This window comes from Dreissena polymorpha, chromosome 2 (genome assembly GCF_020536995.1).
Source record: "Dreissena polymorpha isolate Duluth1 chromosome 2, UMN_Dpol_1.0, whole genome shotgun sequence".
Taxonomy (NCBI): domain Eukaryota; kingdom Metazoa; phylum Mollusca; class Bivalvia; order Myida; family Dreissenidae; genus Dreissena; species Dreissena polymorpha.
This window is the reverse complement of record NC_068356.1, coordinates 54682235-54700091: the sequence shown is the minus strand read 5'-3', so window position 1 is coordinate 54700091 and position 17857 is coordinate 54682235. Positions and strand designations below refer to the sequence as shown.

The 17857-nt window shown below is 35.5% G+C and overlaps 1 protein-coding gene across 1 annotated transcript in view; it reads right to left on the bottom strand.

Annotated features, from left to right (window-relative positions):
* Positions 1-828: 828 nt before the first annotated feature.
* The window catches only part of LOC127869742 (multiple epidermal growth factor-like domains protein 6), a 166997-nt gene continuing 149968 nt past the window's right edge, over positions 829-17857 (bottom strand). The window contains exons 12-22 of the mRNA XM_052412401.1: positions 17715-17821; positions 15949-16071; positions 15264-15399; positions 14168-14373; positions 13129-13746; positions 3093-3275; positions 2741-2806; positions 2429-2456; positions 2136-2218; positions 1920-1932; positions 829-1544 (exon numbers count right to left, since the gene is read on the bottom strand). Coding sequence (XP_052268361.1) covers positions 1463-1544; positions 1920-1932; positions 2136-2218; positions 2429-2456; positions 2741-2806; positions 3093-3275; positions 13129-13746; positions 14168-14373; positions 15264-15399; positions 15949-16071; positions 17715-17821 — 1645 coding nt within the window. The 3' untranslated portion in view covers positions 829-1462. The remainder of the gene's footprint in view (positions 1545-1919; positions 1933-2135; positions 2219-2428; positions 2457-2740; positions 2807-3092; positions 3276-13128; positions 13747-14167; positions 14374-15263; positions 15400-15948; positions 16072-17714; positions 17822-17857) is intronic.

Below are 17857 nucleotides of genomic sequence, written 5' to 3'. Positions count from 1 at the left end.
TTTAAGACAGTTGCTCTTAGTTATTAGTCAAATAGTTCTTAACATGCCTCCTTTTTATTTACATTGAAGCTTGGCCTATTACGGTACTTTGTGTAACGTTGAAACGTACGCAACAATCATTTAAGCTACTTTTGAAAGAATGTTCCGCTGCTTTCTGTTATGGTAACAATAATGTTCCGGTATTAAGTGCTATGATGTGCTGCGTACATATTAAATTAATTCATTCCAAGAGATAATTATCCCCTGCCGAGGTTTTTTTTCCTTAAATCGCGACATTGAGTCAGCGTGATTGACTGATTGCCATCTTCTGAATTATATTATCTTCTCATAAGAACCTTTTTATAAAAAAAAACAGGAGATATAAAGGAGAAATGACAAAATGATGTCTATACTATCGACCTTAAACTGTGACATTGAGCCGGTGTGACTGACACATATCTTCTGAACATCTTCAATATAGCAAATGCATTGGAGATATGGAGCATATGGTACGGACACAAACATGGATGAACAAAATCTTACTTAGAACGTCACCTACAGCCAAAATAGCGGACTCATGCCTCTGATCGTCGGCTCAATTAAAAAAAAACTATCAATTTCAGGCGAAGGGCATAAACGTGACGCAAAAATGTTACGATGAAACTGACGGCATTCTTTTTATTCCTCTCCGGCATTGCGGCGGGACATTTGAACTACGAGCATTGTCGATTTCAATAAAAAAATAATATAACTGTCAATAACGAGTGGTCTACTTTATTTGAATTTACTTTGATTATTTTTGTACTTTTAGTTGAAACAGTAAGCAGAACACAAATAACAAATCGTATGAAAGCTTTGAATATTTAATCCTGTCTTAAAAAATCTAGCATTATAAATTACATTTTAAAAATTAGCTTTTCAAACTATGACATTGATCTTATTAATAGTAAATAAAAAGCTCAGCCATCTAGAGTGGCATTATGGTAGGTATTTGTACGATACAAGTTATACATGCCAGCAGTCAATAATGAATAACAACGTAAGATTAATTGTAAAGAACGATACATGTAACATGAACAACAAGACTGACGCCGAGTTGATATGAAGATCATTTCTTTTTATAACAATACAAGAAATATCACCTCGTTACCTGTACATGTACTTGAACAGTCTACTTTGTATGCGGTTGGTTTCGTTTTAACCTCGAACTCTAAGCGCTTAACCTATTTCAAACTTAAGCAATTATCATAATGTCGGTATGAGGACGTAATTTTCCACCATTACATACATATATGTTTCCGTTATAGCAAATACATAGTCATTCCTCATAACCTTTGTTATTATAACTCAATGTTTTTGTGATTCAAAAGTTGATTTAATAAAAAGACACAATAAATTAAGTAAAGCTTAGAAATACAAATGAGTTAAGGGATATACATATTGTGAAAAGAACAAAAACATTTCTTCTACGAAGCAATTGAATTCACAACTGAGATTCTACTGATTCCGCTTCACTGTTTGGCTGAGGCTGAGGTGAAGTCAGTGAGTTGTATATCTGCTCATTCCTATAAAGAGCAACAAATATATATATATATATTTTAAAATATATATTACATAGTTTCCTACGAAGCTTTAAATCACGTTTGTATAAACTTAAATGTTAACATTTGTATCAGGCAGGTATGTAAAATATGCAAGTTTGAAATGTTGCCGAACATATTCATTATAGCATTGATCAAAATGTTACCTTTCTTACCTGTAGTTTGCATTGTATTGACATGTGTATCCATAACTGATTAAAGTGATTGTGCCTATGATCACGTATTGCTTTTTTTTATTGACAACAATATGAATCAACGATAATTTACATGCTTATTGACATCATAGTTTACTTAGTAGATACACCTTATAATTATTTCTATAAAAAATTCCCTACATACCTTAAGCGCGAATCTGCAATATAAATGTGTCAAACCTTACAGTAAGTTATCCACTGTTTTTATCTTAATTATTTACAGTTAGTGTATCCGTATTAGACAATATATTTACGAGCATGTCAGGTTTAGCTATTTAATCAATACAACACGTTTCAGAAAACTTTGCGTTAACACAAAACAAAAGACTTTGGAATAAAACAAACATTGAGGATTTCTTACCAAATGGTACATACGCTCCTTGGTGTAGCTGATTCATGTTGGTTTCTAAATGCCCTGGTTCAACAACATCGTATTCAGAGTTTCTATCGAAAACATGTAAAATGAAACATCAAGAAACATAATAATTACAAACAAAATCAAATATTTTCAAATATTCAATGTTGTTTTCCACATTTCATTCTTTTATTGTCGTGCATTTAAGATGTGAATGGAAACATAATAAATTATCGTATTACCTATCTGCGGTTTGACATAATGGAAACATAAATTGTTACTTCATTACAGTGCATTACCTGTTTGCATGTAATCCGGCGTACATATCTGAAAGTATTTTGAAAATGCATAAAAACAGTATTGCGGTTTGGGTTAAGTTCATTGTGTAAGTCTCTTAAAGTATTCAAAACATTCACATTTTAATCCAGAATATTTACCAAAACACACATGTTAATACATAAACAAGATCTTCTTTCGAATGACGATATTTCTATATTAAAATTCCATTTTTCTGTTATTGGTAAATCCGAATAGTTTTAAAATATCCAATAATGTTGACCTGCTTTTGCATTTAATCTGATGTAAAAGATACACTGAAAAATGTTACATACGTCCTTCTTGGCCACTAGCGTTCGCGTTTATTCGTGCGTTGCTGTCACTATTGTCAGACTGATCGCCTATCAACAATAATAAATATTCATTTAGTTATAATGTGTATCCTTGTCGTAGTTTGAAATAAATATAAATCTGTAAAATTCTGATATATTCATAAAAAAGATCTAATTAAGTCCTTTAAAATTGACCGTTTACTTTAACGCTAAACTCACTATCTTTGATAAATGAATATTTTTTCCATACACACGAATTTAATATACAAAATACATTACCAGTGAACACTTTTCCATATGCTTACAAGTTCGAATAAATGGTACATGAACGAATACACAATTTCAATAAACGTACCCGATTCGTCTCTGCGCTGACACGGGCACTTGATCCGATACCGGCGTCTTAGCATAATAATAACAATCACCAAAACAACACCAGCGGCAAATCCACCGACTGATCCTCCCACTGCTGCCGCAGGTAATGGCTTGCTATCGTTATGTGTATCAGGATTGTTCGAATCCGTAGAGGACGAAACCGCTAAAACAAAAGTTGTGACATTCATGACATTACAAACATTATTACGAGAATTACAATAAATTCTTTGGCACAGCTTTAAGATTGAAAGCATGAACACATCTAAATAATTTGTTAGAAAACAATCATACATGTTGTAAAGAATTATACTAAGAGTTGTTTATTAATCTCACCTGTTTGCTTGTTCGGTAAGAGATATTAGGTTTTACAAACGTATAAAATAGTATTGCAGTTACTGTCTGAAATGCATGACAATATCTTATATTTAACTTTATCTTACCACCGCATTGATATCTGCCTGATATAAGGTTGCCTGATATATTTTTTTATATCATGGTCAACGGGAAGTTCTTATTTCAGTCAATGTTTGGAGTTACGTGGGATTTGCAATAATGTCGACCATTTCTATCAACATGAATCAGGTTCAACAAAACAAACAATTTCATACCAAGAACGTACATATTTATTCTAGTTTAAAGTCATAAATCACAAAAACGTTTATTTAAAACAAAATTCAACACAGCCAGCACTACAGAAGTTAAATGAAGTCATCAAATGGACAATACATCTTAAATATCGATATAGTAATTGCACTCGCAAGTGTTGCACAGAAAGTCAAGACAAATGATATCTGTATGCTAATCCTCAACTATTTAAACAAACGATTAAACACGTTCATGTCAATATTGACACTATCATCAAAATGTAAATTTCAATACACATCTCCAATATGGCGTCTCCAAACTATTCGGTACAGTGTTTTCTTCGATTAAATTTGTCGCTGCAGTTCATTCCTGATCTCCAATTCAAGACGTTTATAATTAAAGCGGGTGTACTATTTCCCACCGTAGTTTAAAAACTGTTTTCTCTATACGATGTTTAAAATAAGCGATTATTCGTGTCGTCTTTTCGAACGCCGTTGCTACATATATGTAAACGTGTAAAAGCCGGATCAGCAAAATTAGCGGTGATCCGTACATTTAAAATATACTAAATGAATTGTTTTGAGATTTTTAGGGAAATTTGGTATGATAAACAGAATTACATGTTACTGTCCCATCGTTATGTAATATATCAGGCTCGGCACGATAAAAATAACGGCTCGGCAAGCCTCGCCGTTACATTATTCTAAGCCTTGCCTGATATATTACAAAATGATGGGACAGTAACCTGTTATTCTCTGTATATGATGCTATGTCTATTGTTTTTATTTAAAAAAAAAAAGAATACGTGGATACTTATTTCAGTTTCGTTTTATCCTTGCTCAAAATGTTACAGTTCCGTTGCTTTCTTTTACATCTCAGCATTGAGTCCTTTACTGGTAACACAATTGAAATATATTCTATTGTATTTCTATCAAATTTATATTGTGATGCTTATATGTTACTTTTCCTTTTTATTTATGTTTTATAAATTTCTCTCGGTAAAGGGTGTGGTTTGGACTTCTTTAAAATCCGTTTATGCCCCTAGTGCTTGTTCAAAGACCGTTCTGAGGCATTGACCCCAATTTTATTAATCTATGTTTGCTTGTTATGCAGTGTGTGTCATTTTATTCCATGATTATGGGCCACACTGTTCTTTCCTCGCCATTAATTACACGTGCTGTAATATCACTGTTCTCCTGCTGATGCAGGTAAAGTTTTGTTTCTGTATATATGTATATTTTGTTGCTGTATATCTTGGGGTTTTAAAGCAGGCATGCTATCAAAATTATAAGCGGGGACAATTTATTGCTCTGTCATTTTATTTTACTTTGCATAAATATTGTTTAAGTTACAGGTGATTTTAAATTACATTATTATGCTTCCATAAACTCATATGTTATTTTAATAACATCAGCCGCAAAACTTTAAATCTCCTGATTTATTAAGTACCGTGTTGTGATAACTCTCACGTTATACAGCACCATTAAGCACCTATCACTAACCTACCGTATGTGTACATCTAGTCTAAGATATGCAGAGTGATCGAAAAGATCATTAAGTTGTTGTTTGACTATTATTCTTTAACTGTATGCAAAATATTTAAATGAACTAAGTATAAGTAAAGTACTGATTTTAATACAATTGTGTTTCTTCGGTGCTGGTAAAGTTTTTCATTATTGTTGCAATTTCTGATATGTTGTTTTTTTTAGATGACGCTGGTCATGCGTATGCGTAAGAGGTTAAGCTAATAAGCTAGCCGTTCGTTCTAACACGTATCTAGTCCATGTGGCTCCTTGTTTGTCTTTGGTTAAATACGTATATAACATCATTGTAATTAGACGATTTTTTTTATGAAACAAATATTTTGTTTAAAAGGACAATGTTACAGTTAAACTTGACTTCACAAATTCTATCCCATGATTCTACCAGAACGTTCCAAACAGCGGTGACGGATTTGTCTCTCTGCACTCTGTATAACTCATTAATGTCCTTTTACACCGCTTATCTGTGCATAAGGAGTTACAAATCCGATTAAACATGCCCAACTTCCACCCATGATAGCAGCCGATGGTGCAGTATCCATAATCATTGCAGATGCCTGTGATTCTGAGGACCGTACATTTCGGGAACGCATCCGTCAATGCATCTGTAAGCCGCGCACAGGCAATTCCGGTCAAAGCAGTTTTCGCTTCACGTGCTGTCACAGAAACCCAGAAGACGTTGCACCCACGTGAGCAGTTTCCGCTCTGAAGTTCGAAAACGACATCCTCACAATACGAACTGCATGACGAGGTACACGTGGGTCGATAGAAGCTTACTACGCATGCGCCTCTGAAATAGTTCACAACCGTTCACCTTGTTGCAGGAAATCATACCGGACTACAAATGGAGGCACTGGGTACTGCAGTTGTATTTGTATGACAGTCCATGAGCTCCGGTATTGCAAACCAGACATGCTTTTAAACTGCGCACAGCGCGTGCATCGACTCCACACCGGATGTCACACTTTTCTCCGTAGTAGCTCATGCGCCTTGGCAAACACCGGAAATCGGATAACAGACGCAGATGACACTGAGGCAAAACTATTAATAATATGTTAAGGTTTATTATAAATGTATTTGTTTAACAGCAACAGTATCGATGTGTGCGAACTGGTAACAAGATTCAACATTTCATGATGTTACCCGCTGTGTGAGAAAATATAGTTTAACTAGAAATTGAACATAAAGTTATTGTGACTGGTAAACAATTCTTATTTCATTTAAGTTGTGTATGCTTCAACATTAATATTTAGGAAAATATTAATGCCAAATACACGTTATAAACCAAATTGATATAATTATCTGAAAAATCAATGAGTATTATACCTAAAACACAATACAGATGTATGTACGCAAAAGGGGACTCTAAGTTGAGACGCATGACATTGAAAAACAACAAAAACTGTTAAGCCGTAATTTACATGGATCCTGAAACGACCGAAAGAGCACAGAATAGATTTTGATAGAATAATATACATTCCACAGCTTCTAAATAACCCGGCACGGTTTGATACTGGGTCAGTAAATTTACATTTGGCGAGAGCGAAAATTTCATACGTGTATTGAGTATAACGTATCATATTTAACAGCGTATCCTTAAGTTATTATCTCCACAAAATTAAGACGTTAATGCACATGGTTTATACAACTAAATATTTGAATTGTATAACCTCGAGCCTGTTTCGTACTTACATAGTGACGTATAAGTTACATGAACATTATGTCGAGTAGAACAAGAGAAATACTTAAGCTTATACATACTCGTATGTTCCGCAGCAGAATAAATATATAAGTGTTGTGAAATGAAATGAATTAAGATAAGGGAAAAAGTAGCAAGTTTATTCCCCTAAAACTGGACGTATGAGGGATCGGATGAATGAACAATAATATATTGAAAAACTAAATTAGACATAAAATAAAACATAGCACGCTATGCTAGTTTATGGTTTAAAGAAACAGATTAAATAAAACCAATATCTCAATGAGCTGTCCGAAGAGCTAAACAAAGCTTGGTTGCCGATTAGCAGGTAAGCAACATGCAAGAACTAATGAAAGAACGGTTGATTTTCCGTCCTAACACCTACCAGCCGCTCTGCACTGAAATCCGGGTTTTAGAGGTCGCAATCTTTGCAATACGCAAGCGTTCGGACGCAATTGTCGTGTTATTGGAGACACGTAAACTTGCATTGGTTTTTGCATAGTAATCGATGCGACAGCCGTACATGTAGCTACAAGCGCCATCTATGTCATCGCATGTGTAAATGACACAGTTTGAATTGCAACAAGTGCCACAGGTCGGAAATGTTTAATATTCATTTACACAGGTTCACGCAGTTGTTTTCGGCGTTCGCGAATCGTTTATTCCTGCACGTGATATTGCACGGATGCGCGCACGTGGGTTTGTAAAACCCATCGTAACATCTGCACAGGCAGTCCCCGGTGATTATTTTACACATCTGCACGTCGTGACCTCTCTCCGCGCATGCTGGATTGCATATCAGAGTACATTGTGGGGCAAGGAATCCGGGCTTGCACACGCAACAATTGCAGTCACCGTTATGTTTTGCGTACATGGCGAACCCAGGGTCAGAGACACAGTTGACGCATCAGTTACGCTGACACGTGTCACCGATGATGTGCCAACGTCACTCAGCTCGCAGATTTCAACACACTGGGTTACATACCGCGCACCGGTCGCCGCATTTGTAGTTACAATTGTCGCCATAGAAAACATTGACACATCCCAGCTGGCAGAAACCGTTGCTCTGCTCACATAATCCGTTCACGCAGTTGGGGCATTTTCGGTTACAAATATCGCCCCAACGGACGACCGACCGCGCAGCCAAGGCAGTGACATTGAGTGCCGCCCAGACAATTTTCGTTACAGAATGCCACAGATTAACCAAAAGTGCATGCTAAAAAATCTTACACGGACCACGTTTTGATGGGAAACCCGAGTTAACTGTGTCAACGTCGGAGACATTTTGTTCACTTATCAGTGAAACACCTTTTTTTGTTTATTAGCGTGTTCAATTAATTCCACTAATATGAGACTCGAATGTTAAATGAATATACAGAAACAAGATTGTATCGCATGATACTGTGTTGCTTCATTTGTTCTTATATTGGGAAATGGAAGTACTCGGGCTGAATATACAGGGCCAGTGAGAAAGAGTTATTTTTTCTGGCGCGAACTGTTTCCGTTTATTGTTATAAAAATTAAAAATTAAATTTTATAATGAAATAAATCATATTCTTATACCTAAAAACAATTAACATATCGCGTTAAATAAATTCAAATAAATTAAAACGTTTGTTGTTCGTGCTTCTGAATGAAGAATTTGGTTCTCTCTTGAAATCAAATATAACATTCACTATAGCTTTTCTTTAATATAACACGTAGTGTCTTACGATGAATTAATAATACATAAAACTAAGTGTAAAATATTGTATTAATACGAAGAACACAAGGGGAATTTGGACGATTCAAGTATCATTTTAACAACTTTGTGCTATTCGGGTCAATAAGGCATAAATAAACTTCAGTAAGAAACATTCAAATAAGGTTGAAATAAACCCTGAATTGCTTTGTGTTTTTTTATATACAGAACTTAATTAACGTCGAATGTGTAAACGTTTTAGTGAAGTTGAAGATCTATTTATTTTTAAATGCACATGTTCAGATCAAAATAATGACGAAAAGGGAATTGTTAAAATTCAATTTAATACCTAAGTAAGTTAATACGTGAGTTAGTGCATAAAGGAAGTAATATTAGCATGTTTCTGTAATTTATATGAGTAGAACAACTCACTAAATAAGATTATTATATGGTGATAATGTCTTCGTGTATGGTAACAATTGCAATTATGCAGGTAGTAAAGGCGGTAACACAAACGCTGAGAATATTATAATATATACATATACAACCGATTAAATTACAGTATAAAAACTAATCTACAACTATGGTCTATGAAGTCTAAACGCGTTCGCGTGCTTATATATATTAAGTGGTGGAAAATATTCCTTATGGCGGTTGAACCTTTTTATTGTATGTCTTAGTTGATTCCCCTGATAACAGAAAACGAATATTAAAATAAAATTGTCATTATATGTGTTATATAATTTCTATATCGCATCGGATGTCACGCTCTATGCGCATGTACTGGTTCCGTGCATGCCAGCCACTACCATATGGCTTGATCGGTGGCAAATTCATACTTTCAATGTGTATTGCATTTACAAGACAAATTTTACAAACATGTAGCCATGGTACTGACTCCACATTACCACATTATACAAGTAAATTTGGTTTTCAAAATTAATGATAACATTATTGTGCATGTTATTACATATTTAAGTGTATATGTGAATTTTGCAAGCACTGATAACGTAGACAAAACATTGTTTCACGTGAAAAAATGTGTGAATATGGTATTGAAACTGTTTATGACATGATCATGCCCTTCATTAGCCAGTGTTTTATACAGTAATGTGATGTTGTTTGTATGTTCGTGTGGTACATAACGATATGTACTGAGCAATGATGGATGAACATTGATGGATGAAAAGACAGAACGGGAGAGAACAAGACGGGACAATACGGAACAAGTGGGATAGTCGTTTTTGTTTACACAAGGCGAGAAACATTTTACTTCATATTGATGAATCGAACAGAATGATACACATTTAAGCGAAACCCGATACATACAACATACATTGATAGATGTAATCCCTTTAAAAAATGAATTTAAATAAATACGATGTAACACAAGCATTTTCAGCTGTAGTATTTGTAATTTAATTGAATAATTTACGTAAAGACATAAATCAATTCATTTCTTCATTGATTTGTGTTTATTTCGATTTCGTATACCCGTGGTATGTTATCGCGATCATGGAAGACAGACCACGAATAGAATTTATCCCATTTTCACCGCGACATTGACGGTATAACACGTTGTGAAATATACTTGCTTGTATTCAACACTGTGGAATATACCTGTCGCGTGCACGGACTACTTTTTAAATGACGTCATGCGATATGCGCTAAAATTAGGTCGATATTGTTTGGTTCATTGATCGAATTTTAAGGTCACCCATTAGAAGAAAATGTGCATATTTTGCAGAAAAAAATATATATGACATATTCACCAAAAGAAATGTTGAAATAAAATATAAAATTACACGTTTTTTGTTTTGTTATTTTTTATTTATATTTACTTTACCACTGAATGATTTTTCATAAGAAACATAGTCGCCAAAACTTAAGCTTTAAAATTATACGACCTTCAACCTTTAAATCTAGTCAAATGACATTATTTCGCCATCCGTATAATGAATCAGCTGATTGATGGCGTCATAAAATGACATACTTATTGCGTCATTTTCCCCATTTTTTTGACGATTTATTATAAACGCGACTTATTTCACATGTTTTCTACATGTACTATATGTCGACATATCTAAATTGTCAATTGATCACATTTTCCTTATTTCGTGTAATGTGCATTGTTTATAACCAAAGCATAAACTTTTGACATTTAACTTAAATATTAAGAATGTACAACAAGCCATACACATATCGCACAGTTCATGAATAGTCTGCTATGTTTGCTTTCCTTTTTAATTCACGTTAGGCATAGAGCTGTGTAAAGTATAAGATGGTAAAAAAAGCATCACACCGGAATTGGGAACGTCCCATTTTGTACACGGGTATTTTCTACTCATTTATCTGTTGTGTACTGGAATGTTTTCCATTCTTTGTGTATTTATATATATGATTAGTTTCTCGTACAATAAGGGCATTTACCATAGATAAATAAAACATTGTGCAAGTTTAAACATACTTATGTTTGTATGCAGAAATCTGCAAATGCAACCGAGTTTACCAACGGCTATTATTAGATAAACTGCTACGGTTCATTTGAACAGCAGTAATGTAGAGTACATGACGTAGCGTGTGACGAAGAAGAAAGTTTATCGCGTTCATAAACTCATTTGAATAAAGTGATAGAATGGCATAAGGGTCTATATTTAACTATGCTAAAATAATTATTAAAGACCCTAGATGCAAATCGTCAATTATTGAGTTAAATGGATTATTAGATGAATTTTAAAGGATAATTAAAGGTAAGATACTAGTTCTTACATGTTTTGATTTTTGTTTGTACTTTTGTCGTTCCCTGTTCTCGGGGAAATGATTTTAACATGGGCGCCATTGATGCATCGGATCACACACGGCATACCCATAACATTATATAAAAAACACGTTCTGCGCTTCCTTAAATTCGTCGTCCGAAGTCGGAAAACGTATTGCCCTGTATATTTTGTCAAATAAAGTGTCAGTCGCTGCAATTGTCTGTTTACTCGTCAAAATTGTCAAGGTCTTCGATAGCTAAAGAAACTTCAGCGTACAGTTTATTTAGTATTGACAGACCTGTACAAAGTCGCGCCAGTCACAAATCATAAAAAGCGACATTTAAAGTTATGGTAGCCAGAACTAGATCGTCGAATGTGTACATGTATGTTGACATCGACAGCATTTTGTCAGAAGCAATCGCCGCCATATTGGATTTTGAACATTTTCTTTCGAAAATAAAATAAATTATAGTAAAGTAAAATATTCTTTTCGCGGTCGTAATGTGTTAAAATTCGCATACTGCGTAAAATTGAATGTAGGCATATGGTGATCTTTTTACTTGTTTTACAGTTTGTGTGTGAATTTTTTGAAGACTATTTTGCGTACCAGAACAAATACATGTATATGACTACGCATGGTTACATTTGTTAGATTTTAAGCGCTTTTATGACTGATTTAAAATCATTGTTAAGGTTATTAGATCTATTTATGTTAAATGTCACGTTGAAAAAATCAAATGGGATAAATAGAATACTAGGATTAGCGTTGAATACAGAGAAGTTTATGTTGCTCGGCTCGAACACCGAAAGCGCTCGCCGAGGCTCGCGCTTCCGGCGTTCTAAGCCTCGCAACATAAACTTCTCTGTATTCAACGCTAACCTAGTATTCTCTATGTCTTTTAGTGATAAGTTATAAATAAGCGGTGATCTTTCGGAAGCCAAGTGCGGGATCGGAAAACACTATATATTACACCCAACATATTAGCACCAAAGCTATAGCATGTAGAGATTATGAAAGCACGTGAAACTCTCCTCAATCCAGTTAAGGTATATTATACTTTAGGCGATTAATTACCCTTTATGTAGGTTTGAGTTTCGATTAAAAGACACTAAGTATTTAACATAAAAAAATGCTCCAATACTAGAACGTTTATTCCGCGACCACGACTTGAAAGCAAAGATAATCAATCCGAAAATCTGCATCAAGAAATAATGTGACATTATCTTATTTAATAGACACTATTTTACTTCCATGATATCTTACGATAGATAATAGTACAAATTAAACATAATGAAACTGTTAAAATTGTTAAAAGCCAATTCAAACTCTAAAGCAATGAATATTTCGTGCAATATGTCGAACAATAAAGTTAATACATACAAAATTAATGTCCCTTATAATTTCAACGCTAGATGTGGTATGTTAACATAGATTTAGCAAGATACAAAATGCTTTTTTGGAGGGGGCGTGGACCATATATTCAACACGTGTTCGTGTACCATATTAGTGTTCGAATGTCGTATGAATAGATATCGTTGCCGGAAATTAAATTGGAATATTATTGTGTCACAGAAAAATAAAAAAGAGCATTTTGTATCTCGTTATATTTATGTTACCAACCACATCTAGCGTTGAAATTTTGGCTTTTGCTTTTAAGAACACTGATTTTTATGGGTTCGCGAAATATTTGTTGCTTTTGAGCATACATGTTACTGTTAAGTGATGTAAAAATTCTATGACAAATACCGACCTTCACACTTTCCAGTCGTCTGATCACACGTGTTATCATTACATCTCTCAAGGCAGTCTGACATACACTTAGTTCCGTACTTTCCGGTCACGCATTTCTTCAGGCAGTCGCCGTTGGTTGGGGAGCACTGAAGTTCGAAACAACCGCTACACTGGTTGGAGCAAGTGCTGCCATAATAACCTTCAGTGCAACCCGTGCAAAAATCATTTGCGTCGCATTGTTTGTTCACGCAATTAACCGGGCAGGTCAAAACGCAGTCGTCTCCGTAGAAACCGGTGTTGCAGCCGTTGTCACAGAAGCCGTTTAACTGTCCACATGTGCGACCGTTTTTTCCTGGTTTGCAGTTCACAGAACAAGTCATGGTGCAGTTTGTCCCTCTGTATCCGGTCTTGCATGGGGTGCACGCTCTGCTTCCACGGTCGCAACTTCCCGTAGCGCACTGCACGCTGCATACTGACTGACACTGTGCACCGAAAAAGCCTGCTTTACATTCCCCTATGCACGCCCCACTAATCTCGTTACAGACGCGACCGAAAGAAGTGACTGCACAGTTCTCACTGCATGCATTGGTGCAGGCAGGCAGCCCATAGTGGGTGTCTTTACACTTGGTGCAGATGCCTACGGAATAGTTACAAAACCTTTGACCCAAAAGGTTTGACAACGAAATAGTAATACAAACTTTAAATCAAAAGTTATAGTTTAAAGCTAATTAGTTAAGCTCAATTGCGTCAAAAGTCTAAGGCGTATTGGAACGCTCTCACAGTGGAGATCGAGCAAGTGACCTCCCGGTCGTTAGGCGGACACCATATCCACTACACCACGGCGACTTTAACAAATGTTTCGTTGAAGACAAATTACTCGAGCGATGATATCAAGATTTCTGTAAGTGATACAATATGATCTATGAAAGTCTCTTACGCATATTTCGACCACATATAATCCCGTTAAACAGTTTCGCTTCGGTATAAAAAAAAACTGTGACTAAAAAATTGAAACATAAAACAGCAAATCTAAGATATGAAAAAGATGCATTAATTACCTAAACTGCCACATTCGTTGCATTCTGCTGGACAGGCTATGTTACACATGTTGCTATAGTAACCAGCTACGCAGCCGTTGGTACAGACGCCCGTGCTACCACTGCAGTTCCTTCCGACGCAGTTGTCACACGTCCTGCTGCAGTTTCTGCCATAGTAGCCTGATTTACAGCCATTCAAGCAGGTGCCATCTTGAGTGCACTGTGATCTATAGCATATACAGTTTGGGGAACCGTTTATAAAGCATTGATTTTTAAAGTCAGACGGCATCATAATTACAAATAAGTGAGCCTCCTCGCTCGGGAAAAACGGGGTTAATTTATTTGCGAAAAGTGTCGTCCCAGATTAGCCTGTGCAATCTGCACAGGGACGACTTTTCCGCTTAAAACTTGATTTTTGCTAAGAAGATACTTCTTGGAAACGAAATATACCGTTAAGGCGGAAAGTATCGCCCCTTATAAGCCTGTGTGGCCTGCACAGGCTAATCTGAGACAATACTTTACGCAGATGCATTAAACCCGGTATTCTAACACTCGTTAGATTTACTTTAAACTTTTTCTTTCATAATCCAGGCATAAACATTACATTCTTCATCGTTACATACAATATCAAAATGTATGCTGTTTGATAGCTAAATACAATTATTAATATAAAGACCAACCTTTACTATTAGTACCGTCACCCTCAAGCCCTTTATTACTACAGGATGAATAATGGCAGTGGTTAGTTGCCATTGCTTGATGTTTATGTTTTAATTTATCAATTTAGTTCAATATCAGAGACAGATTACACATATTGCATATCAAGAACGGAAAACCCAACATTTCGGCAATTTTTGAAGCAGAAATACTATCTATTTAGCCACGCTTTGAAAAAACGGGGCTAAACGCATATGCGTAAAGTGTCGTCCCAAATTTACCAGACAAATGAAACAGGCTTAAAGAAGAGACTTAATGTAAACGAAAAATGGCATGAAATCGGAATGTGTCGTCCCTATATAGCCTTTGCTGACTGCACAGGCTAATCTGGGACGACACTTTAAGCACATGCAATCAGCCCGGCTCATTTAGGCGTCAAGCCAATGTCGCGACTGCGTACCCCAAAAATCCCTCATTGCAAAACTTGTCACATAGCTTTCCGGTCCACCCTACCCTGCATTTACATGAGCCGTCAGCCTGCTCACACCTCTCCGTTCCGCCAGTGTTACATTGGCAAGTTTCTGTACAATAAAACCCTATACAAAGAAAAAATACAACACTTGTACAAAACAATTTCATATATTTTTAATAGCATGCCCTCACACTTTAAATCTACTAAATTTGTGAAAAATAATTCTGCAGAGCGATGTTGAAAGGTCTTTTCACTTCGACATTAAGGCAAAAGTACCCGGCAGGAGCGTTCAAGATGTTTGCATACAATATTCACATTCAGTCCAATATAAGTCAATCATGTTAAATCTTTTGAGAATCCAAGTCAAAGGCAAATAGGAAAATGAAAAAGAGAGCCCCGCTCTGTGAAAACGGGGTTTAATAAATGTGTGTGTCGTCCCAGATAAGCCTTTGCAGTCCGCATTGGCTAATTAGTCACGACTTTTACGATTTTAGATAAAAAAAATATTATAAGGATGTCTCTGGTAAACTAAAATCCAGTCTATGCGGAAAGTGTCACAGGACCCTATGCGGACTTGACAGGATAATTTGGGTTGACACTTTACGCACTTGAATTTCGCCCGTTTGCCTAGAACGAGACACAAGCAATCATTTAATAATACTGGGAAGTGTACCGTGGTAGTTGGTATTGCATCCGTTATCGCATTGCCCATTCTGGCGGTTACACATGTTGTTCATGCATTGCGTCCCTGGACATCTACTTTCACACGTGGCTCCGTAATACCCCGGTGTGCACTCTGCAACCAAGGTAATAGTTACATGGCAATATGCCCATACTTGTCCGAAAACTTGAATTACTGTTTATGTCAATCTTGAACTTATTGGCTGTTAATTCTTTGTAAATGAAAGTTCAGCACAACTGTTTAGATGTATCAACCGATTTATGATTTTAAACTCTTATAAAATTATTTTATCAAAACAACTGATGCGATGGTGATCTCAAAGTGTTTCGCAATAAAATGCAAATCTACGGATACGGTACATGTATTATTTTTTCAACAAGTTCGATATATCTAATGCTTAAAGTGACCTTTTCATGTTTAGGAAAATTTACCAAATTAAAAACAAATTGTTTTAGATTCGTAAATTGTCGTTGTTGGTCTGATTTTTGTGAGGAAACAGCAATATTGAACATTTACCATGCTTTAAAATATATATCATATGCATCTTTCGACTATTTTAAAACCTGAAAATTATAAAGCGTTGCAACGCGAATGGATTGAATAATTTGGAGAGTTCTGTTGTTGTGGTTATATTCGTGACACTACGAGGATTGCTCATATAAAGTATCAAATACATCACTCATTGTATGAGCACGAATGGCCGAGTGGTCTAAGCAAGAGACTTTTACTCCAAGGGTCAGTGGTTCGAGCCCAGATTAGGGTTACTTTTTTCTTTCTCTTTTATACTTGTTTTTTGCTGGAGCTTTTTAGATCCAATGTTTAAATGTACCAATATAAAGCATTTAATGATAAACTTCAATACATGCCAAAATCAGTGAAAAGGTCCTTTTAAGCTACACAACAAGTAATTTTTCTAAACTAAAGGATGTGTCTACAAGTCGACAATATGAATAACATGTACTTGTATATCATGGCAATATGTAAAGTCAAAATGCTGAAAATAATAATTAAAACTATGCCAGCAACAAAGTCGTAAAATGCAGTGATTATATAGTGATTATAGGAAGAACGCGCATGACATGAAGAAATGTTTTTGTGTTGATGACATGTGGAAGCAATATGAACTGTTAAGAATTGTGTATGCGAGGCCGGTTCTTGCGAGTGGATTCGAAACATTTAAAGATAAATTGACACTTACAGGTACCCTAAAGGGATAACTTTGCGAAAAAAATATAAGGTACTTGTAAATAACATTCAATTCTTTGTTTGTCTTCTTAATGACCTACAGAAGGCTGCTTAAAATTACTTGTATGCTTCACCCATTCCTTTACAAAGTTGATCCGTCCATGTAAACTGTCGGGCATACATTTTGAAATAACCGGAAAATGTGGCGAACACTACCGATAATTTTGCAATTATTTTATCGCAACTCTTACGACATCAAAAGCCTTCAAAATTGTGTTTATATGAGTATGGTATATGTTTATGGATTACAATATACTATACTTATTTAGCAGTTATTTCGATCGGCGCTTAAATAGTTTCCAAAACGACATATGCGACAATATTCAAAGCGTTTTCTATTATCAGATTTCTATCAAGAGTAACGTTTCTCTAAATTAAATAACTTTTAAACCAGAAAATATGCGGTCATAATTTTCTGAATGCAAATATCCCGCACACAAAACTCAAAAATGCAATCATCAGTACAAATTAGTCTGGCATATTTTGTATAGTTTTCTCGATAGTTTACATACGCTGAACTCGACAGTTCAGTCCCACAGGGCTTCTCTTGCAATCCGGACAGCTCCCCGTAGCGTCGCATGTGCCGTCCAAGCACGTGTTAGCACATGGTGTCTCACATCTGTAAGAAGAACAGACTTAATGCGATAAAGGGAAT